Source organism: Pan troglodytes, chromosome 13 (assembly GCF_028858775.2).
Source record: "Pan troglodytes isolate AG18354 chromosome 13, NHGRI_mPanTro3-v2.0_pri, whole genome shotgun sequence".
Lineage (NCBI taxonomy): Eukaryota > Metazoa > Chordata > Mammalia > Primates > Hominidae > Pan > Pan troglodytes.
The window spans coordinates 30,781,128-30,805,647 of record NC_072411.2 but is presented as its reverse complement, the minus strand read 5'-3'; the positions used below and the strand labels follow the sequence as shown (position 1 = coordinate 30,805,647).

At 42.0% G+C, this 24,520-nt stretch overlaps 1 protein-coding gene and 1 non-coding gene across 3 annotated transcripts in view; both read left to right on the top strand.

Annotated features, from left to right (window-relative positions):
- Nucleotides 1-24,520, top strand: part of LOC107973632 (POTE ankyrin domain family member G) — an 80,613-nt gene that overhangs the window by 38,707 nt on the left and 17,386 nt on the right. Inside the window, exons 15-23 of one of the 2 annotated variants that reach the window (XM_063791056.1) lie at nt 341-452; nt 6,918-7,037; nt 9,119-9,214; nt 9,967-10,580; nt 15,351-15,465; nt 15,625-15,798; nt 18,563-18,669; nt 19,984-20,121; nt 22,579-22,649. In XM_063791056.1, the coding sequence (XP_063647126.1) occupies nt 10,060-10,580; nt 15,351-15,465; nt 15,625-15,798; nt 18,563-18,669; nt 19,984-20,121; nt 22,579-22,649 (1,126 nt within the window). In that variant the 5' untranslated portion in view covers nt 341-452; nt 6,918-7,037; nt 9,119-9,214; nt 9,967-10,059. Of the gene's footprint in view, nt 1-340; nt 453-6,917; nt 7,038-9,118; nt 9,215-9,375; nt 10,581-15,350; nt 15,466-15,624; nt 15,799-18,562; nt 18,670-19,983; nt 20,122-22,578; nt 22,650-24,520 lie in introns of those variants that run through there. The other variant, XM_054679716.2, reaches the window with a different exon arrangement.
- Nucleotides 21,350-21,456, top strand: LOC129143449 (U6 spliceosomal RNA). The gene has a single exon (XR_008546896.1). It is a non-coding gene; the product is annotated as a U6 spliceosomal RNA (small nuclear RNA).

The window sequence follows — 24,520 nt, the reverse complement described above, 5'->3', positions numbered from 1 at the left end:
GTGATCAAATTACAGGACCTCGTGTCTCTGTTTCAGGCTATAGTGAGGATTTCTTGGTGGAGAGAGTATCCTGATCACCCCTTCCCGCTATTTTGAATATCATGCTAGGATATTGTCAAGCCTAGTCACCCTGCTAAGCTGTAGAACACCAGAATTCTTGCCATTCATCTGAGTGTCACTTTGTAGCTGTTTCCAAGCCTCCCATCAGCCTCTGGTATGCACTATTGACGTTGCTCCTTTGTGAGATTCACTTCGTTAGATTCCACGTGTGTGAGATCGTGCTGTGTTTGTGTTTGTCCTCCTGTGCCTGGCTCATTTCCTTTAACTTAATGTCCTTCAGGTTTCTCCACCTTGCTGGAAGTGACCTGATGTCCAGAAGTTTGATGGCTGGGGAGTATACCATTGTGCAAGCATCCTTCATTTCCTGCATTTCTTCCTCCATGGATGGACAGGTAGATTACCTCCGTACCCTGGTTATTGTCCAGAGTACTTCATCAAACATGGGAAGACAAGTATCTCCTTAAGGTTCAAGTTTCTTTGGCTTTGCCGGTATACCCGATGTTGGGATGGCTACGGGAACTGGTAGTTGTTTTGTTTCAGAAACCTCCTGCTGTCTCTCCCAGTGGGTATACAAATTTGCATTCCTACCAATACTGTGTGAGAGTTTCTCTGTATTGAAATCTACACTGCCCTTATCTTCAAAAGGTTTTATTGCTGTTCCTGGTCATACTCTTCTCTGGGGAGTTTGACAGTATCTGATGTGGAGAAACTTCTATTACCCGCGAGTCTGTTTCAGGTTTTTTCAGAAATGCATATGCCAGTCTTTTGGGCATTTTTAGCGTGTGTTTTGGTTTTTATGTTTTTTTCCACTTAGGACCATTAGTTTCTTGAGTATGTTAGATAAGAAGCCCTTCCAGATCCACAGTTTTTTCATAATTTTCTTCTAGTCTGCAAGATGCCTTTTATTTGGGTTCAGTATTTTCTGCCCTGTGTTGAAGCTGTGTGAAGCTCTGAAGTTGTCCTTAGTCTCACATGGTCACATTAGGTTTTCTTAGCGGTGATTTCTGTGTCCCTTTGAGAAGAAAAGCGAGATGGTGAAGCCATTGTATGGTCTATGGGTATTTGGTTCCTATGTCTTCCTTTTCTGTTTGTGGCTTAGGTTCAGAGGTTCAAGTTTCCACACAGTAGACACGCACTCTATGTGTTTTCCTTGGAGGTTTTGGTTTCAGGATTGAACTTAAGATGTTCAGTAGATTTTGTGTCGCTTTTTGTGTCTTGGGTAAAGGAAGGGCTCGATCCTTTGCACGTGACCCCCCCAGTTCCCTCAACCATTGTGCCTTTGGTGTGCTTTTGGGAGAAAAGCAAGAATCCCATGGGTTCAGCATTTGTCATTGTGGGTTGATTATTTGGCTCCTTCATTGTGTCCATTCGGTTATCTTTCTGTGTTCATGCCATAATGGATGGATTGGGCCACTGTAGGCTCTTTGTTTTGTGTGTTTTCTTTTATTTTCTTCCTTTTTTTCTATTTCTGTTTCCAAATCTGGGTTTTCTAAAATGATAGCTACTTTTATTGTGATCGAGGGGTACGCCTGCAGGTTCACTTCACTACATGGCTATACAGCAGACTTTTGATGTTTGGGTTCCTAACGTATCCGTCACCCAGGCGGTGAACACAGCACCAGTTGAATCATTCTTCCTCCTAGACTTCCTCTCTCCCTCCTTTTTCTGTCTGGTAGTACCCAGCATCTGTTGATTTCATCTTTATGTTCATGTGTATTCAGTGTTGAGTTTCTGCCTGTAAGTGAAAACCTGCGGTGTTTGGTCTTCTGTTCTTGCCTGAGTTCGCTTAGCAGAGTGGCCTGCAGTTCTGTCTATGTTGCTGCTGAGGGCACGATTTTGTTTCTGTGTTTGATTTTCCTTGGTGGCTTCTTAGTATTCTGTGGTGTATAGGTATCACATTTAAAAACATCTCATTTTCTGTTGTTGGGCATCTAGGTCAGGTCCACGTCTTTATTCCTGTGAGTAGCCCTCCCGTGAACATGCAAATGTCTGTGTCTTTTTGATAGACACATGTATTTTTCCCTTGGGTGGATACACAGGGTTGGATTGCTGGGTCGAAGGGTAGCTCTGCTTCCTTTCTCTCTTTGTTGTTGTTGTTGAGAAATCTTGAAACTGCTTTCCGCAGTTTGAGACCTAGTTTGCATTACCCCAAGAGTGTAGCCGTGTTCGCTTTTATCTGCCGCTACGCAAGTATGTTTTGTGTTTGGACAAATGGCCATTCTGACTGGTGTGTGATGGCACTCGTTCCTCATCTCTGATGATTAGGGATGTTGAGCATTTTCTCGTGTCTGTTGGTCTTTTTCAGGTGTTGTTTTGACTAATGTGTTTGTGTCATTTGCCCATTTTTTTCTTGGGTTATTTTTCTGCTTCTTGATTTAGGTAAGGTCCTCTAGATTCTGGCTGTTAGAACTTGGTCAGATGCTTGGTTTGGGAACATTTTCTCCCTTTATGTAGGCTGTGTGTTTACTGTGTTGGCAGTTGCTTTGCTGTCCAGCAAGTCTGTAGTTTCTTAGGCCAGACTTGTACTTTTTGTTTGTTCTTGCATTTCTTTTGGGTACTAAATTGTCTAGGTGGTTTGCAAAAGCCTATGTTGAGAAAGGTGTTTGATAGGTTGTCTCTTAGGACTTTCATATTTGAAGTCTTCTATTTCAATCTTTGGTTCATCTTGAGTTAATTTTCCGTATAATGAGAAGCAGGGCTGCAGAGTTAATTCTCCTGCATGTGGCTAGTCATGTATCCCAGTGCCATTCGTCGCATAGTGAGCCTTTTCTTTATTTCTTATTTCTGTGGTTTTGTCAAAGGTCAGATGGTTGTAGTTGTGCCAGGCTACTTCTGCATTTTCTATCTTGCCTAGGTGAAAGCTAGGTCATTTTTTCTGTTATGATCTATTCTCATTTCTTGGGTTCAAGAACTGATAAATAAACTTTAGAAACGGAAGAACCCACATACATTCTCAAGGTTAGAAACCATCACCATCATATTCTGTGATGCTATGGACTTTATTGAGTTACATCTTTGCCCTTTTCCCTCAAGTCTCTCCTCTGGATTTATTTTGTGAAATTAGATTCTGAATCACATTTTGTTGCATAAACTGTGCTTGAGCAAAAAAAACTTTTTTCTTCTTTTTTCTAAAAACATCCTTAGTATACATGGGGTGAAGAACAACAAACATGTCTCCTCTTTCCACTAGTCACACCATTACTCTCCTTTCCAGCCTCTTTGCTGCTACATGTGGCCATTCAAATGAGCCCTGGCTAAGTACATGTGGATAGAAGTTAATGTTTGCTTCTTGCAAGCCTGGCCCGTGATTCTATGTTGTGATTTAGAACATAAAGAAGAAGTGAGACTTGCTGAATGAGACTCTTGAACGCTTCCTCTGACAAGCTCCAAGGCACACTAGTTGTCTTGCAGTGCTTTGGACAGCTACTCATTTGTTGGACAATAATTTCCCAACATGGGGATAACCCAGAGCATTTTCCACGTTCATATTCTGCTTCAGTTGCTCATGGGTTTGATCAAAGCTAGACAGTGACTGAACCAGGAGGCTCAGACCCCAGGCCAGCATGGAGTCCTGTGGTTGAAGACAGGCTGGACCATCAGAGGAAGAAAAGAAGTAGCCCTTTTTTCTGGATTTTCACCTTCTCTGTTTTCAGGAAACCTGAAGCTGGTTATGTTATTCAGACATGACTGAAAAGAGATTATTTTGAGTTGTTTTGGTGGCACCAAGAAATTTGCCAATGTGACAGCCAAAGCAGAAAGACCAAGGCATTGGGAGTGGGAGAGCCACTGATGATGCTGGGTCTGGTAGGCTTTTTCGAGATCTCCCAGCCCCAAAACAGCCAAGCAGCTCTGTCCTGGGTTGTGAGTGGGCTCAGCCCCTGTGCACACCCATGCTTGGATTCTGTCACACATGGCACCCACAGGAGGCAGCACCCCCTCCAGGAGACTGGTTGGCAGGATCCTGTCTCCACACGTGAAGACGGCAGGCAGAACCCACATGTCCTCTATTTCTCCCAGTGCCAGTCGCCCATGGGGGTTCACGATGAGACCCACGGGTCCAACCTGCAGGCAGAGATGCCACCCCAGCCTGAGGCAAAGTGGACCTTTTTCTGCCAGAGGGGTCTCCTTTCCCATTGGCCAGAATGGCCTCAAATGACAAGGACAGAACAAGGCACAAGTGCCCATTAGAGTGTCTGAGCCCGCCTGGTGTCTGCTTCCACACATCTCCTGGGAGGTCCCAGCAGGCACCCAGGCCTGGGCCACAGCTCACCCCACACTCAGAGGTGGGTAGCACAGCTGCCCTGTGCAGCCCTCAGGGAGGAAAGGGAGAAAGATGACAAAAGCAAGACACAAGAAATGCAGCAAAGGCACACTAACACACACATTGACACTCATCTGGGGCAGGCCATCCTCTCACCCATGACCAGCAGTGCAGGCAGCTGAGAGCCAGGCAGGAGGCGGTGCCACCATCCCGAGTTAGGACCTGGAACCAGAGAAGAACACAGAGTCCATAGAGTCAAGGGCCACTGACCTCAGGACCTGCAGTTTGCAGGGAGGGGATGCTGTGAGAGAACTGTTCCAGGTCACAGCTAAGTATGTCTGACTTTAAGAAAATACTTCAAACCAAAGTACATTTATGGAAGACTCTCGATGATATAAAAAAGCACAGTTTAGAAAATGTGAAAGCAATCACCGAACATATTCATATATTTTCATCTAAATTTAGTTAGAGTTTTTCTAAAACTGGGATCAGGCCAGGTATGGTGGCTCAGGCCTGTAATCCTAGCACTTTGGGAGCCTGAGACAGGAGGATCGCTTGAGGCCAAGAGTGGAGACCAGCCTGGGCAACATGGTGAGACCCCTCATCTCTACCCAAAATACAGAACTTGGCCAGTCATGGTAGCACACCCCTGTAGTCCCAGCTACTCAGAAGGCTGAGGTGGGAGAATTGCTTGAGCCTGGGAGGTTGAGGCTGCAGTTAGACAAGACTGCACCACTGCATTCCAGTCTGGGTGGCAACCTGTCTCAAAAAATAATAACAATGATTCCCGATTTAACTATTCTGGAGTTGTGTACAAGAATACCCTTATTCTTAGGAAATGCACACTTTGGGGTAATTATGTCTATAGTTTACACTGAAATCATTAAAAAAGGTATGGAAACAGGCAAAGTAAGTGGGACAAAATGGAGCAAATTTCTACAAATTTTAGAAATTGGTGAGTCTTGGTTAAGAGAAGGAGGAAGATTCTTGGTACTATTCTTGTGACTTTTGAAATTATATAAAAATTTCAAGTTCCTAAAAACTGGCTGTAGAACTATACGCTCAGAGTGAGCATTTATTTTGTAAAATAGTGATTAAGATGAAATCTTTAATCAGTTAAAAATCTGATCAAGTAAAAGTAGTAATATATTACGGTATTTTTGACATCAAATCATTGTAAAGGGGCGATAACTTACAAGTTTGTCTCCAAGCACAGTACATTTTTGTGGATTTTTAAAGAATTCAACTTCCCGTAATTCTTACCTTCCTCCACCTAAAGTGACACAGTTTACCAAATAATTTGGAGTAATGGTTAGATTGGGTTAGGTTCCCAAGGCTTCCTCTTTAAAAATCATACATTTAATTCGGGTAGGGAATGACTTGGCTTCTTTGTTCCTGTGAAAGAAGTATATAAAAATGTCCCCTTAGTAACTATGCAGTCAGCTTACTATCTCAGCAAAGTCATTGTGAACTTCTTCCATGTCTCAGGTTGGAAATAGGAGCCAATTCAAGGTAGATTAAAGACTTAGGGCTGGGTGCGGTGGCTCATACCTGTAATCCCAACACTTTGGGAGGCCAAGGTGGGTGGATCACGAGGTCAAGAGATCAAAACCATCCTGGCCAACATGGCCCGTCTCTACTAAAAATACAAAAATTAGCTATGCACGGTGGTGGGCGCCTGTAGTCCCAGCTACTTGGGAGGCAGGAGAACCACTTGAACCCGGAAGGCGGAGGTTGCAGTGAGCTGAGATCGCGCCACTGCACTCCAGTCTGGCGACAGAGCCAGACTCCGTCTCAAAAAAAGAAAAAAAGACTTAAATGTCAGACCTGAAACTATAAAACTACTAGAAAAACATACAGAAAACTCTTCAGAACATCGGCTTAGGCGAATAATTTATGGATGAAATCTCAAAAGCACAGGCAGCAAAAGCAAAAATAGATGAGTGGGCTATAACTTCTGCACAGCGAAAGAATCAACACAGTGAAGAGACAGCCCCTGGAGTGGGAGAAAATATTTGCAAATTACTCACCTGACAGGGAACTAATGTGCAGAGTATACAAGGAATTCAGACTCCTCAAAAGTTAAAAAATCAATGCCATTAAAAGTGGGCAAAGGACAGGAATAGAGACATACAAATGGCTAAGATGTATATGAGAAACTGCTCAACATCATTGATCAGGGAAATGCAAATCAAAACCACAGTGGGATATTATCTCACCTCAGTATGGGTATTATTAAAAAGATAAAAAATAACAGATGCTGGTGAGAATGCAGAGAAATGGAAACTGCTGCTCTGTCAGTAGGAATGCAAATCAGTACAAGCATGATGGAAACCAGTACAGAGAATTCTGAAGAAAAATAGAACTACTGTATGGTCCAGCAATCTCACCGGGGGCGTATTTATCCAAAGGAAAGAGTTCAGTGTAACAAAGGGGAACTTGCATGCTCGTTTTTATCACAGCATTATTCAGAATAGCAAAGACACAGAATCAATCCAAGTATTCATTAACAGATGCATGGATAAGTAAGATGTGCTACATAGACACAGTAAAATACTATTTGGCATAACAAATAATGAAATCATGTCATTTTCAGAAACATTTGCAGACACAGAAGGACAAATACTGCAGGATCTCACTGACATGGGAGCTAAAAAAAACTTGATCCCATGGACACAGAGAATACAATGGCAGTACCAGAGGCCGGGAAGACTGGGTATGTGGAAGGGAGAATGAAGAGAAGTTGGCTATTGGGTACAAACCAACAGTTAGAAGAAATAAGCTGTAATGTTTGACAGCAGGCTATGGTGACTAAGTAATGTTATTACGTGTAAATACTCAAAGTAACCAGAATACAAATTTTATGCATGTAACAAGTATTTGTATGCACCTTACAAAGAGGTAAAATATTATGTCAATAAGATGGAGAGGTTATGCCCAAGCCTCCAGAGAGGGGCTCCTTGGATCTGCACAGCACATCCTGCACACCTGTATCCACTGCTCCGCTATGCTCCTCATATCTGGGCCTTCATGCTCTGGTCCCCGAGGCAGGTGGTGCTGACTCAGGTGGCCACACTGGACCTGGGTGTTGGTGGCCCAGAGGGTGGGTGCTAGAGGTTTCCTGCCCTTCTTTTTCCACTGGGACCAAATGGAGCCAGGCAGTGACAGGGTACCACCTTCTTGACTGGATCCTGGAACACAGGAGTGCCACCTGGCCCCTCGTCATCCCAACTTAGCACCCAAAGTACCCTCGGGCCCAGGCCATGGCTGGGCTGGAACTCAGGATGGTTAGGATGCAGCTCAAGCCTTGTGGCATCTCTGGGTTCTCTGTCCACTGAGGGTGCCCTGGGATGCAAAGCTGGTGGGAAGAGATTGGCATTTCCCCAGCCTATCCTTACTCATGCCAAGCACCCCAGACTGTCCTTCCTGGTGCATCACCCTGGTCACATTCCCCAGGGCAGCTCAGGGCTTTGTTCAGGGATTTCCCATAGTCAGGTGCCTGATAAGTGTTGTGATGTGCAAGGCTACGTGGGCAGATGGGTAGGTGCTCTTTGGTGAGCACCCCCAGCAGGGCAGTCCCACACCCAGGTGTCGGCCTGCTCCTGCTTGTGTTTGACTGTTACAGCACTTCATGCCAGGGCCACCAGCTCCCATCCCTCCTGTCAGGAAGGACACAGACAGCAAGTGCCTGGGGGGTAAGGCTTTTGCCAGGTAACACAGGTGGCGAGTGCCGGAGCTGGGATTTGAACCCAGATCATGGCACTCTGCATGGGGCAATGGAAGGTTTGAGGATGCCCATGTAGGAAGGAAGGGCAGCCTGGCCCCACTGAGCCCAGCTTCTCCCTGTGACCCTGGAGGAAACTACTCAGCCCCCAGCTGGGGAGAGAGTCCAGGAGGCCAGGCTTCCCCTTGCTTCCTGGCTCAGGGGATTACAGAGGGACAAGGAAATTTAGTGTGTGTCTTCTTTTTGTTTCATTCAAAATTTAATTTAGTATCAAGCAAGAGAAGCCTTAGCTTAACCCTGTGTATCAGGCAAGACTTCAGTTACAAAATAGTACTTTTTTTTTTTTTTTGCACTTGTGATTGGCTTCCCCTCTACTTCTTTTGGTAAGAGCAGGTTGGTGTGCAGGCTCAGAATCCATTTTTCCTCACACACCAAAGCACCTATGGTTTGCGTGAAGCAGCCTGGAGCCTGGCTGCATAAAGCTTTGCAGCAGGAGGGTCCCGGTAGGAGGGTCGAGGTGCCACTGCCCTGGTCCAGCTCAGAGGCCAGCACCAGGGAGGCTCAGTGTCCTGTTCCCAGGATCTGCACATGGGGTTGCCTCTCTGCATCTCTCCATCGGTGGTAGGCGCTCCTCCAAGCCCCCTCTTGCCGGCCTGGACACAGCAGTCTGCACCTTGACCCTATTGCATGCCAGTGGAGCAGAGCCCCCTAGGCCAGAAGCCCCACAGCTGTTGGCCCTGGCTTGGACACCGGGCAGGGGGCACCGGGGCAGGAGCTGGCCGCGATCCTGTGGCCCCAAATGCCCTCGTGTTCCGGGTGTGGAGCAAAGAGGAGCAGGTGTCGAAGGCACCTCAGGCAGGTGCTGGGCTCTGTGGGCGTCTTGTGTTCCGCGATTTTGAGGCCATTTGCAGCCAGCTCCGTCAGCCCGAGCTCCCAGCTGCAGCTGCTGCCATGCACAGCAGCACCGCCAGGAGTGTCCTGGGGGATTTTTTCAGAGGAGGCTGTCAGCATCTTCAAGTTCCAGACGCTTAGCCCCAGTCCTCCTTCAAGAGGCGTTTTTTTTTTTTCACCAGAGGCTTCTCAGTGGCTTGAAAGCTCAGCTGACTGCCACGAAATTTGCCGGGAACTCAAGACTGTCGGTGACATTTGTGGCGCCAAGACTTAAGCAGGCGGGTTGCATGCATCGGCCAGTGTCTGTGCCACGTGCACTGACGCCACCTGAGATAAGCACGCCGCACGCGCACGCCGCACGCCGCACGCGCACGCCGCACGCGCGGCAGCGGCTTGGCTGGCTTGTAACGGTTTGCACGCGCACGCCGCACGCGCACGCGCCCGCCGCACGCGCGGCAGCGGCTTGGCTGGCTTGTAACGGCTTGCACGCGCACGCCGCACGCGCGGCAGCGGCTTGGCTGGCTTGTAACGGCTTGCACGCGCACGCCACACGCGCACGCCACACGCGCACGCCGCACGCGCATAACGATTGGGCCAGCCTGTAACGGCTTGCACGCGCACGCCGCACGCGCGTAACGGCTTGGCTGGCCTGTAACGGCTTGCACGCGCTTGCTGCACGCGCGTTAACGGCTTGGCTGGCCTGTAGCGGCTTGGCTTGGCTTTGCACTCTTGGCTTGGTTTGGCGCTGGTCACTTGGATTGACGTTTCCTGCTTGGATTGACGTTTTCTCTCTCGTGTTCCTTTGCTGGGCTTGACCTTTTCTCTGCTGGGTTTGGCATTCCCTTGGGTGGGCTGGGTGGTTTCTTGGGGGGGGGGGGTTGCCCCTTTCTGGGGTGGGCGTGGGGTCGCCCGGCGGGGCGTGGGCTTTCCCCGGGTGGGTGTGGGTTTTCTCTGAGTGGGGTGGGCTGGGCTGGAATCCCCTGCTGGGGTTGGCTGGTTTTGGCTGGGATTGACTTTTCTCTTCAAACAGATTGGGAACCCGGAGTTACCTGCTAGTTGGTGAAACTGGTTGGTAAACGCGATCTGCTGGCTGCTACCGGCTTCCCCTGGCTGTTAAAAGCAGATGATGGCTGAGGTTGATTCCATGCCGGTTGCCTCTTCTGTGAAGAAGCCATTTGGTCTCAGGAGCAAGATGGGCAAGTGGTGCTGCCACTGCTTCCCCTGCTGCAGGGGGAGCGGCAAGAGCAACGTGGGCACTTCTGGAGACCACGACGACTCTGCTATGAAGACACTCAGGAGCAAGATGGGCAAGTGGTGCCGACACTGCTTCCCCTGCTGCAGGGGGAGCGGCAAGAGCAACGTGGGCGATTCTGGAGACCATGACGACTCTACTATGAAGACACTCAGGAGCAAGATGGGCAAGTGGTGCTGCCACTGCTTCCCCTGCTGCAGGGGGAGTGGCAAGAGCAAGGTGGGCGCTTGGGGAGACTACGATGACAGCGCCTTCATGGAGCCCAGGTACCATGTCCGTGGAGAAGATCTGGACAGGCTCCACAGAGCTGCCTGGTGGGGTAAAGTCCCTAGAAAGAATCTGATCGTCATGCTCAGGGACACTGACGTGAACAAGAAGGACAAGCAAAAGAGGTAACCAGGCCTGGGCTGGGAGGAGGTGGGATGGGGGGGGATGATGGGGACATACCCTCCTGGCGGGGGAGGAGGGGGACCTGGCTTTCTCGCCTCCGCAGGCCTCACACCACCCTGGATGTGGAAACCTCAGAGAGGTCAGGGTACAGGGCCTTTTATGAACAGCAACACAAAAACAAAACTTTAGCTGATTTCCAATCATAATTTCCCTCGTAGAACACTAATAGACTGTTTTAAAGTGATTTAACTTGCAAAATTAATTGTCAATGCAGCAGATTATTTTTAATCTACAGATTTTAAAACAATGTTCTATACATTATAGAAAAGCGTATATTGAGAACTAAGAACGAAGCCCCATAACACATCAACTTCAGGGCTAAATATTCTTCAAATAAAATCCAATATGGATTTTATATCAATGTACAGTATGTAAATATGTTCTTTACTGAGGAACCATAGAAGGAAACTGAAATGGGAAGATGGTTCCTGTGGTTGAATAGGAAGATTGAATTTTCTTAAGATGTGAGCTTTTTGGCGGGGCGCGGTGGCTCACGCCTGTAATCCCAGCACTTTGGGAGGCGGGCGGATCACGAGGTCAGGAGATCGAGACCATCCTGGCTAACATGGTGAAACCCCGTCTCTACTAAAAAATATAAAAAAAATTAGCCGGGCGTGGTGGCAGACGCCTGTAGTCCCAGCTACTCAGGAGGCTGAGGCAGGAGAATGGCGTGAACCCGGGAGGCGGAGCTTGCAGTGACCCGAGATAGTGCCACTGCACTCCAGCCTGGGAGACAGAGCGAGACTCCGTCTCAAAAAAAGAAAAAAAAGATGGGAGCTTTTTCTATTTATCACTTTTACCTAAGCCAAATAAAAATAGCAAAGTTTTAGCGTTTTTAAATTACACATGCTGTCTTTTATTATTGTGATAAATTAATTTTTTGTAACAGAATGGAAAAAGGCTTGCTTTTCCAGATATCAAAATGTGCATGTTATTTATTTCCACAAATTGTTTAGTAACAGCTGAAAAGACATCAATGAATACAACAGAATAGGAAATTTAGAAATACCCAAATATATGTAAGAATTTAGCACTTGATAATGGTGATGTTTTCTATTATATAAAAAAGATGGATTGTTCATAATTCATGTTTGGAGAAAACTAGCTAGATTTTTATGTCACAGAAATAAGAGTATAGATTAAAAATTTTAAATATACAAAAAGAGAAACATACCAGAAGAGAAACATACAAATGCCTATTTATATGTGCAGATATATATGTATATATGTATATATGTATATATATGTATATATGTGTATGTGTGTATATATGTGTATATATGTGTGTATATATGTGTGTATATGTGTATATATATGTGTATATGTATATATATATATATACACACACACACTTTTTTTTTGATGGAGTCTGACTCTGCTGCCCCGGCTGGAGTGCAGTGGTGCGCTCTCGGCTCAATGCAACCTCTGCCTCCTAGGTTCAAGCAATTCTCTGCTTCAGCCTACTGAGTAGCTGGGATTAGAGGTGCCTGCCACCGCGCCTGGCTAATTGCTTTGTATTTTTAGTAGAGATGGGGTTTCACCATCTTGGCCAGGCAGATCTTGAACTTCTGTCCTCGTGATCCACCCACCTTGGCCTCCCCAAGTGCTGGGGTTACAGGCGTGAGCCACCGTGCCTGGCCTATATTTGCAGATACAATAAAATAAGCTCATTTTAAAATTGGGCAAAGTACTTTTTTTGCATATCTACCAGTGACCTATGCACATAGGAAAAGATAGCGTTCCTGGTAGAAGAAGGAATTTAAGTTAGAAGAGGAATGAAATAGTGTTTTCTATTTAAGTTAGAAGAGGAATGAAAGGCCGGGTGCAGTGGCTTACGCCCATTACCCCAGCACTTTAGGAGGCTGAGGCAGGTGGATCATGAAGTCAGGAGTTTGAGACCAGCCTGGCCAGTGTGGTGAAATCCCATCTCTACTAAAAATACAAAAAGTTAGCTGGGCATGGTGGCACACACCTGTAATCCCAGCTACTCAGGAGGCTGAAGCAAGAGAATTGCTTGAACCAGGGAGGTGGAGGTTGCAGTGAGCCGAGATCGCGCCACTACATTCCAGCCTCGGTGATAGAGTGAGACTCCATCTCAAAACAAAACAAAAAGGAATGAAATAGTGTTTTCTGTCCACAAAGTTTGTGAGGATGAAGAACAGTGGTACTTATGTAGTTGTTTAAAGTTTAAATTGCTACAGCTTTTCAAACAAACACTTTAGTGGTAAGAACCACATTTTAAAAATGTTACGCTTTTTACTCATCAATTCCATTATACTGAAATATCTTTACCAAATAGAGGTCTGTTTTTTTAGTATTGATTAAAATAGCAGTGTATTTAGAAGAACCCATGTAAAGATTTCATGGACAAATTTCAGTGCATCCATAGGATGGAATAATATGTAACAATTGAGGTTGTCAGTAGATACAGAGATATGTCGACATGCAAAGATGTACTTTGCTATAACAAGTGAGAAAAAAATCACTTTGTTACACATATACACGAACAGAATCTGCTCGTGTTAGCTGAAAATATGTAGAAAATATAATCAAACTTGTTTCTGGGGATTTGTAAGTGAAGTTTTTCCCTTTCTCTTACCTGTGATTTCTGCAATGAACATCTGAGGTTTTAGTTAAGGTTCATTAGTAATGCAATAATCCTTGGGAAGAGAAGGAAGATGCTTCTTGCATAGATGCAAATAATTTCTCACATTCTATTATTTATTTTTCTTTCTGTGGTTGGCTATCTTCCGTGAACTTTTACCCTCTTCAGAAGTAGAGGGATTGTGTTTACCTGTTCCTGTAGATTTTATTGTATATACATTTTATTCCATAATTATCTTTTCATTATATATAAACATGTAAAAAGTATGAATTAATCATTTTAGTTGTTATATATTTATGAAAATTAAAATAGCAAATATAAATGATTATTACTATTGCAAATGTATTGCACTACTCTATAGGAGTTTTCTTTAAAAATATTGAACTCCCAAGCTGTGTTCATCCATTCTTTCAATCCATTTAGTCATCAGACATAAGCCAGACACCTATTATGTGGCAGGCGTATTCTACTATCTCTCAAGATCCTTCCATCTTTGAAAACTTCATGTTTATCTGCTGGGCTTGAGCAAGCTGAGAGATTTAAAATTGGGGCATTAGGACTTAATCTCAATTGAAGCTTTTCCTCCGTCCTTTCAAACAGAAGCATTTCTGAAGGTAGAAAATAGTAAAAGACAACCCTTAACTGCCCTTTTGAAAATTTAGAAGTCTTGGATAAAGACTGTTTTAGTTGTTTTAAGAACTAAAATGTGGTACATAAACAGCATGGAATACTATGCAGCCATAAAAGAAGGAACGAGAGCATGTCCTTTGCAGGGACATGGATGGTGTTGAAAGCCATTATCCTTAGCACACTAACATAGGAAGAGGAAACCAAATACTGCGTGTTCTCACTTATAGATGGGAGCTAAATGGTGAGAACACACAGATACCTAGAGGGAAGCAACACACACTGGGGCCTATCAGAGGGTGGAGGGTGAGAGGAGGGAAAGAAGCAGGAAATAGAATGAATGGGTACTGGGCTTAACACCTGGGTAATAATCTGTACAACCAACCCCTTTGGTGCACGTTTACCTATGTAACAAACCTGCACATCTGGCACATGTACCCCTGAATGTAAAAGTTGAAAAAAGCTCCACAAATCGTTTCATAATTCTGTTTTAAAAAGAGAAAATTTATAACAGTCTTAAATCCTAATATGAATGATTGGAAATACCTGATGTAGATATGTTGTATAAATCTAAGTATTGAAAAAAATGAGCCCATGGTATTCATTTGAATTCCAAGTTTTCTTTGGCTTAAAGTTTATTGAAAACCAAAGTAAGAATTGGTTTATTTTAGAAATTTGTTTTTGTTTTCACCTCAGCTTTCTTATTCCATAGTTCTTTTAAGAACTAAAATTTATCTAAATGCTGGTCATCTGACTGGAACTGCCCCGGACCTGTTGTAACATATTCTACTTAATGTAAGGCACCAGGGATTGTGTGATGCCCCATTATTTTCTGCCTCAATAAGAGAATTATTTAAATGCCGCCAATTATGGTAAATCATGAATTGTAAGTGGTATTTCAGTGGAGACGACATGGAGACAATGATCAGCTTAGAATCACTAAAATGCAATGTTAGCTGTAATATTTAAAACACACCTCAAAGTGTAGGTATAATTGTATCATCTCACTTAATTCAAATGTTGTCTTTAGTGGTATTAGTAAAAATTATAATATCTAACAATTATTGAGCTGTTATTTGTGTTAGGAACTATTCTATATCTTTTGTGCAGAGTCTCATTTAAGCATTAGAGTGGTTTCCTGTGAGAAAGCTACTATTTTCATTCCTATTTTATTGATGAGGAAACTGAGACCCCAAAAGGCTAAGCAACAGCCAGGAAGTGACAGAGCTTCAAGTAGGATTCCAGCCCACGTTGAATGTCATCCAAGGGCTATGCTCTTTGTATTCATATAGGCTGCCCTTTCATTAATACAGCGAGCAATGAGAGATAATAAATAGTGTGCTTTTTTCATGGGAAAGTTAAATGTTTGTTTTGAAGGCAGAGTAATAGCAGGCTATTCAGTGTTTGCAATTACATGAGTCATTGCTATGGCTGTAGCTAGTGCACTACAATTTCCTAAAAAGTCTTCTCACTCTCATAGGACTGCTCTACATCTGGCCTCTGCCAATGGGAATTCAGAAGTAGTAAAACTCCTGCTGGACAGACAATGTCAACTTAATGTCCTTGACAACAAAAAGAGGACAGCTCTGATAAAGGTACGCAGTAGCCGACTATATCAGTGTGAGGTGGGTTTGATTTCAATACATAGCATAAAAATGAGTTTTCTCCTTTAAATATAACTAGGTGGTGAAAGCTGTGGAATGTTATTTTGAATTCCTAGGATTTGTAATTTGTTTTTGGTCTAATAATGACAGGCCGTACAATGCCAGGAAGATGAATGTGCGTTAATGTTGCTGGAACATGGCACTGATCCAAATATTCCAGATGAGTATGGAAATACCACTCTACACTACGCTATCTACAATGAAGATAAATTAATGGCCAAAGCACTGCTCTTATACGGTGCTAATATCGAATCAAAAAACAAGGTATAGATCTACCAATTTTATCTTCAAAATACTGAAAAGCATTCATTTTAACATTGACCTGTGTAAGGGCCAGTCTTCCATATTTGGAAGCTCAAGCATAACCTGAATGAAAATATTTTGAAATGACCTAATTATCTAAGACTTCATTTTAAATATTGTTACTTGCAAAGAAGCATTAGAGGGTACAGTTTTTTTTAATGCACTCGTGGTAAATACTTTTTTTGAAAACACTGAATTTGTAAAAGATAATACTATTTTTCAATTTTTCCCTCCTAGGATTTTTTCCCCCTAATGAATGTAAAATGGCAAAATTTGCCCCGAAATAGGTTTTACATGAAAACTCCAAGAAAACTTAAACGTGTTTCAGTGAATAGAGATCCTGCTCCTTTGGCAAGTTTCTAAAAAACAGTAATAGATACGAGGTGATGCGCCTGTCAGTGGCAAGGCTTAAGATATTTCTGATTGCTCATGAGCCAGAAGTGGAAAGTGAAAAAGAGAGCAATCAGAAATATCAAGGCCAATTTGGAAATTAGGTAATAGAGGGAAAAGACCATGAAGAGGGTGTGTGTGTGTGTGTGTGTTGTTGTTGATTGATTGATTTGTTTCCTTTGTATGGTGAGACAAGGTTCTCTTCAATTTTAGAGAATGACAGTTTTCAGTTTGGGAGAGGGAGTTAATGGGTTGTAAACTGATTAGAGATCAATTTTAGGAGGCCTCTGAGGAACCAGATTGGCAGTGAATAGGTGGTAATGTAAGGGGAAACCCTTGAGCAGAGGGAATATCAAGTAATTAACTGACTTAGTATCCTATTCTGGTAGAAATGGCCAATTAGAGTCTCAGCTCTGCTTTCAAATCTAGAGTGTCTGGATGGGAAGGTGGAAGATAAATAAGTAACAAGATCAAGTTGGATTTTGAGTTTACTAGACCCTGTTCTCTTACCGGGGAAAATCATGTGGTATTTTCAGCAAATGGGTCTCTCTCCTACTCCTTACTCTTTTTGGCCAAATCCTCAAATGAGAAAGGGAATTGGTCATGTGGGTGAGAAATGAGACTGAAGTAATTGTCTGTTGTACTAGCTTTCAGCTAGAATTGTGCATCCCAGTAACCTGAGGAAAATGTTTAAATAATCAACAAGTCTAGGCTTTTTCTGAATATTTTGATACAGTAAGTCTAATAAAGCCTGAATATGTATATATGAAAATGTTTCGTTGAAGCCAGGCATGGTGGTGCGTGGCTGTAGTCCCAGCTGCTAGGGAGGCTGAGGTGGGAGGATTGCTTGAGCTCAGGAGTTTGAGTCTAGCCTGGTCAACATAATGAGACCCTGTCTCTAACAACAACAACAACAACAACAGTTTTCTCAAAATCTGGAAACACTCCTGCTTAAGAGCCACTGAATACATAAATGTAATATGTAAATTCTTATGTCTCAGAAACTTAAGGTATCTCTAGAAGAGTTGGAGTTGGATATGTGCTTATTTCTTTAAATCTTTCCTTTCCAATAACATTAATCTGACTTTTTTTTTTTTTTTTTGAGATGGGGTCTCACTCTGTTTCCCAGGCTGGAGTGCAGTGGTGTGATCACAGCTCACTGCAGCCTCGACCTCCCCAAGCTCAGATGGTCCTCCAACCTGTTTTTTGTTTTTTTATTTTTCAGTAGAGATGAGGCTTTTGCTATGTTTCTCAGGCTGATCTTGAACTCCTGGGCTCAAGCGATTCACCCACCTCAGCCTCCCAAAATGCTAGGATTACAGGTGTGAGCCACCATTCCTGGCCTAGTCTGACTTTGATCTCTGTGACTGAGACACTAAAATGAATATTATTGGTAGTATGTATCAGCTTACAAAATAATACCTTTTCCTTCCTACCATCAGTTATTCACTGCCATTCAGAAGGTCTTTAGAAATTTGCTGTGAGTAGTCTTTCAATAAGTAGAGGATGGCCCTCTCAGGATTTTGTGTCTCTTTGTTCAGTCATTCAAGTGCTTAGGTCAGTAAGTCCTTAAAGCAGAGTTTTCTCAATTAGAATTGTAGCAAATTCTAAACCATTTTTTGTCAATTGATGCTGTATTATGGACTATCCAGTGTGTCTCTTAAGTATGTAGAGCTTTGGCATAATCAGAATGGCAGTTTTAAACACTAAAAACCATGGAGTTATTAAGAATACAGATAGGAATTCTGTTAATTTAGTTTCAGTAGTCCTATGAACTGATGATTTAGTTAATCTGGGAAAATTAAATACAAATAGATTTTAAATAAATGTTGGAAAATTTTTTCAAATGGGCAGTATGAGTTTTAATAGCAATTTTTGTTGTATGTTGGAGGTTGAACTTTTGGTAAAACATGAAACTAAAGAAATATTTTACATGCAGATTCTTGCTTTATACACAATTTATCTTAGGGTTGAGGATATAGAGACAAAAGATACAGCCCCTGCCCTCAAGGAGCTCTTTGTTTAGATGGGAAAAATATTACCATCCAATAACACCATGCCAAATGCTGAGTTAGAAGCAAAGAGCCTTGGAAGCAGTAAATGTTTCAAGTGAGTTTTTGAGATGATTAGAGGTACTGTGGTGAGGCAGAGAAGGGGTGTTTCCAAGGGAAGGAGCAGCGTGTGGGAAAGCACAGAAGAGTGAGAAGGAAGCGACTACATTTTATTTACTTTCTATGCGTGTAAGTCCATAAGATCTTATATAAAGTTTCCACTTGGGTTGAGGAATATGTACTTTTTTGAATTACATAGGTTTTTGCTTTATATTGTTTTACAGCATGGCCTCACACCACTGCTACTTGGTGTACATGAGCAAAAACAGCAAGTGGTGAAATTTTTAATCAAGAAAAAAGCAAATTTAAATGCGCTGGATAGATATGGAAGGTATAGTTCTTTCTTTTAATCTGTGTTCTAGATGGATAGCAGTCACTGAAGTCATAAATATTAAATTAATAAGATTAATGTATACTTACTGGGATGTAGTGATCAGTATCAACACAAATCAGTTAGGCAGAAAAACAATTACTTGGACTGGGCAACATAAAGACCAGTTTTAGTAGGATTCGTCTTCTCATTATATTGACTGATGTTATTTGTTATGTGACGTTTTTGGTTATATGATCTTATGTTAGCTAAAGGCATTTCATATTAATTTTATGAAGTTTGAACTTTAACTTTTAGTTTACTTTGTGACTCAGTATTGAACTTCTTAACCCTTTCTAATAGTTTTTAACCTCTGTGTCTTACATGCTTTTCCACTAAATATGCTGTATTAAACATAAATAGGGGTTGAAAATCCTTTTGTCTTTTCTATGACTCTGCTTTAAGTTGCTTTCTTTGAAGAATATTAATGTTAGCTTATCCCTACATGACAATTAATTGCTGTTCCCACATGCTGTGGGTTCAACAGCTTTTTTCCTTTTTTATTTCCAGTGTATTTTGGTGTTTTTAGTTTTAATTGGTATGGAGAGAGGGAGTGAAGATAGTTTTAAGTGGATACACTTTTCCTTTAATGAAGGCAAGATGTAGGTGGGTGATAAAGAGAAAAGAGCTAGGCTTTGGATTCACACAAGACTGGGTTAATTCCTAACTTTCTTACTTGCTAGGTGTGTGACCTTGGGGATGTTATTTACCACCAAATGTGTTGTCATATATGAAAAGTAGGAGAATATATCCTTCAAAGTTGGCTGTGCATAAGTAAGAAAGATAAATGTAGGATTTAATTCAGTGCCTAGCACATGGTTATTGGCACCATTAACTGAAACTCCTATGACTACTGTTCTTACCATTGTTAATATTACTGCTTTCAGCATGCAGAGAGCTCTTATTTCTCTTACCCCCTAGCTGATTTTGTATTACAGCATATCAGTCTAGGGAAGCTGTGACGAACTCTTCACTTAAATCTTTGTCCACTTCAGATAAGTGGCCCTAACATTGTTTCTTGCCCATCAAAGGATGTTAAATTAGTAGCTTCTGCTATGCAATACCCCACTGAGATAAGAGGGTTTTTTTTTGTCCCTTCCTTTTAACCTTTGTGGTATTTTACAAAGATGAACACTTGAGCACTCAAGATGCTTATGTCTTTTAGTGCATGTAAATGTTTGATTCTGCACAGACAGGCAAGATGTTACATTGGTAAAGTATATCAAATTAGCTTTAAAAATAACTTTATTACAGTTCCTATCTCTGTCATTTTAGAACTGCTCTCATACTTGCTGTATGTTGTGGATCAGCAAGTATAGTCAGCCTTCTACTTGAGCAAAATATTGATGTATCTTCTCAAGATCTATCTGGACAGACGGCCAGAGAGTATGCCGTTTCTAGTCATCATCATGTGTAAGTGTTTACATTAAAAGGCTAGTTAATGCTGAATTGAGGTTTAAAATAATTATAACAGTTGCATCTTACATATCAGGTGAGATGTCATAGTTTGGTTCAGGTAGTTTTCGCGTGGCAGTGAGTTAGTCCCCTGCATCAGCCAGAAATCAGACAAAAAGCAAGACAAGTTAGAAGTACCAATGGGTGCGGGATTCTTTATCTCAGGACTTTTAAGATCTTTATCCTTAGAGATCCCAGCATTGTTCATTTGATCCAAGTGTAACACCTATGCATGGGATAAAAAATAGTGTCACATCTTTAATTTTTCTGATTAGTTATTTGGGTCTTGAAATGTCCAGTTTAGCAGAAAGTCTTGTACTGTCTTCTGGGGACTATGTCCTACATACTCCTTGAATTTTTCAAGAACCGAAGGGGTTCACTAAATCCAAGGAAGACAGTCGCTTTTATCAAGTCAGAAGGAGGAGAAAAAAAGACATTGCAATCATTCTGTTGTTTCCGTTGATTCTGTTGCTGCTTTGTGGCCCCTCAAACTGGTCCTGCTGCCTTAAGATGAATCAGTAGATTCAGATCCCTCAAGTCTTCATGGCGATTCATACAGTGACTTTGATGTTTTTTAATTCCCATACCTATGCTTATATGCTCAGCCATTGTTCCCAGAGCACCAGCCCCCTGCTCTGGCTGCTGGGCATCCTGACTTTATCTGCACACAAAGTGAGCAAATTGACCCTTCCCCACATATTCAGAACCTAATGTGGAACCCGCATCTTAGCAAGGAATTAGCTGAGACCTTCATGGTAAGAGATCCTTTGAGGCTGTTGGTCTTTTCTCTGGCAGATGTTAGGTGGGCTTGTTCTAAAGGGTGAGAGGGGTTCAAATAATGTGGCAGAAAGAGATCAGTGTTTGTTTCCTCTTTGCTACCAGATCTGTACTGTGAGGCACCTTTATATCCTGTATAGAACCTTGGGCAGTAGAAAGTCCCATATGAACCTTGCCCTGAGCAGTGGCTCCCAGCTGTGGTTGGCCCCTTGAGTGATTTGATTTACATGATAATGAAAATTGTCCAAGCTACTTCCATCTCTAGCTCAAGATTTTAAAATATTTTCAAATTCTAGCTCACAGGAAGCCATTGAAGAGAATTCTCAGAATCTCAAGTAGGTTAGTTGGACTTAACAGAGCCAAGCCTTGTCCATGACTCATCACTAATCATGTGTAAAAGTAGGGCTTTGTGCTTGCTTTGGCGGCACATATCCTAAAATTGGAACAATACGGGGGAAGTTAGCATGGCTTCTGCATTAGTAGGCAGCACAAATCTTTGAAGCATTCCATATTTTGTGCAGTCACTGGAAGGTCATTTGACTATTTGCTGACTAGCTCTAAGGAAACAGTGTGAATCAAAGCAAAATGGGTGCCAGCAAAATATTGAAATTGTGATTTGTGCTGCAAAAATAGTCATGTAAGATGGTCTATGAGATGACTTAGACCTGAATAACATGTTCGGTGCAAAATATATTGTTAGTATGTATGTCGAAAATGACAGAATGTCAGCTTGCTACTTCTCCGTGGAAACTAAAAAAAAATAAAAGTAGACTTTTGGTCTCCCATGTCAGCTGGAATTGAACATCAATATAAAGCATTATCCTAACAGACATCTACTGGCTGAGAGTTTGAGTCTGTAGAGAAGGATCGTTGGTCCAAGTCAGGTCTTAACATCCATTGGTTTTTCTGCCCTTGGCGTGATTGATCAACTCCGTAATAGTGGACAATCACATTTATCTACTTTAATGAGATATTTATGAATAAATTTAGTTATAAACTATGACATAGTTGAGATGCCCTGAGTTATAAGCCATAAAGAGCAGGACAACTAAGAAGCAAAATTAGGACTTAATAACATTTCCTGCAAACTACAACATTTGCATATTAGAACCTATGAACAAAATTCGCAATGGGTTTTATTTGGGATTCCAAGATAATTTCAGTCATAAAGTTTAGGAACAAATTATTCCATTGTTTTACTATTTCTTTGAGCATTTAAAAAAATGTTATCTTGTTAAATCATTATAACAACCTAGTAAAATAAGGCAGCATAGTCCTCACTTTGTAGAAGAAGACATTGAGCCTAAGAGAAGCAGCTTGTTCAAGAGCAAATAGCTGTTCATTATGGAGCTAGGACTTATTTAGAGTTGGGACACTTTCTATTATGTCAGGCTAATGCAAGTTAATTTACTGGGTCACAGTGCCCTTGATTTATGAGTATTTCATCTTACTTTTTTTTCTTCTTTAATTAGAAGCTTCATGAGAAGTTTGTAGAACGTACGCATAAGTGGATGGGATAATACTGTTAAGTTCTGATATTCTGATATTGTTTGAAATACTCTAGGAATTTTACATTTGGTAAGTTTCCAGATCAGTATTTTAAAACAGTAATTTTATTTGTTATATTTTTATACATAGAATTTGTGAATTACTTTCTGACTACAAAGAAAAACAGATGCCAAAATACTCTTCCGAAAACAGCAACCCAGGTAAGACTTGTGATAGTGAATTACTTTAGGTCAGTTGTCCACAATCTTTTTGGCACCAGGGACCGGTTTTGTGGAAGACAATCTTTCCATGGGCTGGGGGAAGGTGGGGATGGTTTCAGGATTGTTCAGTCACATTACACTTATTGTGCTACTTTATGTTATTATTACATTGTAATATATAATAAAATAATTATACAACTTACCATAATGTAGAATCAGTGGAAGCTCTGAGCTTATTTTTCTGCAACTAGATGTTCCCTTCTGGGGGCAAAGTGAAACAGTGACAGATCATCAGGCATTAGATTCTCATAGGAAGCACACAACCTAGATCCCTCAGATGGGCAGTTCACAACAGGGTTCATGCTCCAATGAGTATCTAGTGCTATCACTGATCTGACTGGAGGCAGAGTAGAGGCTGTAATATGAGCCATAAGGAGTGGCTGTAAATACAGATGAAGCTTCCCTGGCTTGCCTGCTGTGCACCTCCTCCTGTGTGGCGTGGTTCCTAACAGACCATGGATTGGTACCAGTCTGTGGCCTGGGAGTTGTGGAGCCCTGCTCTGGGAGGTCCTACCATAGATTTAAAAAGTAAAAGTAAGGAATGTTTGTTCACAAAAGAACAGTGAAGCACAGGTCATGTTACATATGCTTGTGCCAACAAGGTCTCACTATTACTGACTTCATTCCTCCTATTTTGAAGTTGAAAGAGATGCATTTACTTTGTTGGAACAAGATGTGTTCTTCCACCGGCTGGTTAATTGTCATGATAACAGTAATTTTGTTAGAAGAAGGTGCTCTGCTACCATTTGCCAGAAGATTGTCATAATGTACAATTTGCCCAATGCAAGGGTCAGCAGATTATAATAAAAATATAAAAATGTTTCACAGTAACAAAAATGCTAGTATGCTACCTGGATGTGGACACCTAATACATGGTACAATCCAAACTGTATGAGGACACCTTTAATTTAGCTACCTATTTATCAGAGAGCTTCTGTAAGTTAGATTTTATAAGTTGCAGGAGACAAAGATGGAATAGATGTAGTTTTAATCTTTAAGGTGCTCACAACAGAAGTGTTTGTATTTCATTTCTGTGGTTTTTCAACAGAATTTACAAAGAAAACATTTTTATTAATGTTTTCACTTGTCCACTTAACAAATAACTGTCAAATGTCTTTTAGATACTAAGCAGTTTTTCTAAGGCTACAGAACACAACAACACAGACAGGAGCTTGTTATTATTATCATTGTCATTTTTATTATTTTGCTGCTTTATTCAGTGCTTACTGTGTGCTAGATGCCCACTGGAATCTTATAATTATGATTTATTATATGTGATATTGATTGTGTGCCAGACATATGTGATGAGGAGTGAAAGCTTTAGAAAGAAAGGAGGCAGGATTTAATGTAAGCATGCAGAGTGAGAAGAATTTTTCAGGGAAAGAAGCAGAAGAATGACATTTGGCAGAAGGAACATGGAGTGAGATTGTGTGTTTGCCAGAAGGAACATCTAATGAGGTTGCCCGTTTGGGAGGAAGAGCAGAAAGTGCAGAAGACAAGATGCTTGAGTGAACATGGCAGGGTTTCTGAGCAGTTCACTTTTGCTATTACCAAAAGTGTGAGATACCAGAGGTTGGGAGTGAGGTGAATACTTAGCTAAGGCAAGTTTACGATAGGCTTTTTAATACTATAGAAATGAGTAGGTCTTTTCCTGTGGGCCATGGGAAATTTACCAGGTAGAATGCTTTGGACTGCAAATACTAGATGAGCAGTGGCTAAAATAGTAGGAACCAGAGTTGTTTTTTTGTTCATTGATATCCCAGGGATCCCACTTGTCCCTCTTTCAGCTGTGCTGTTGGCAGTGTTTTATT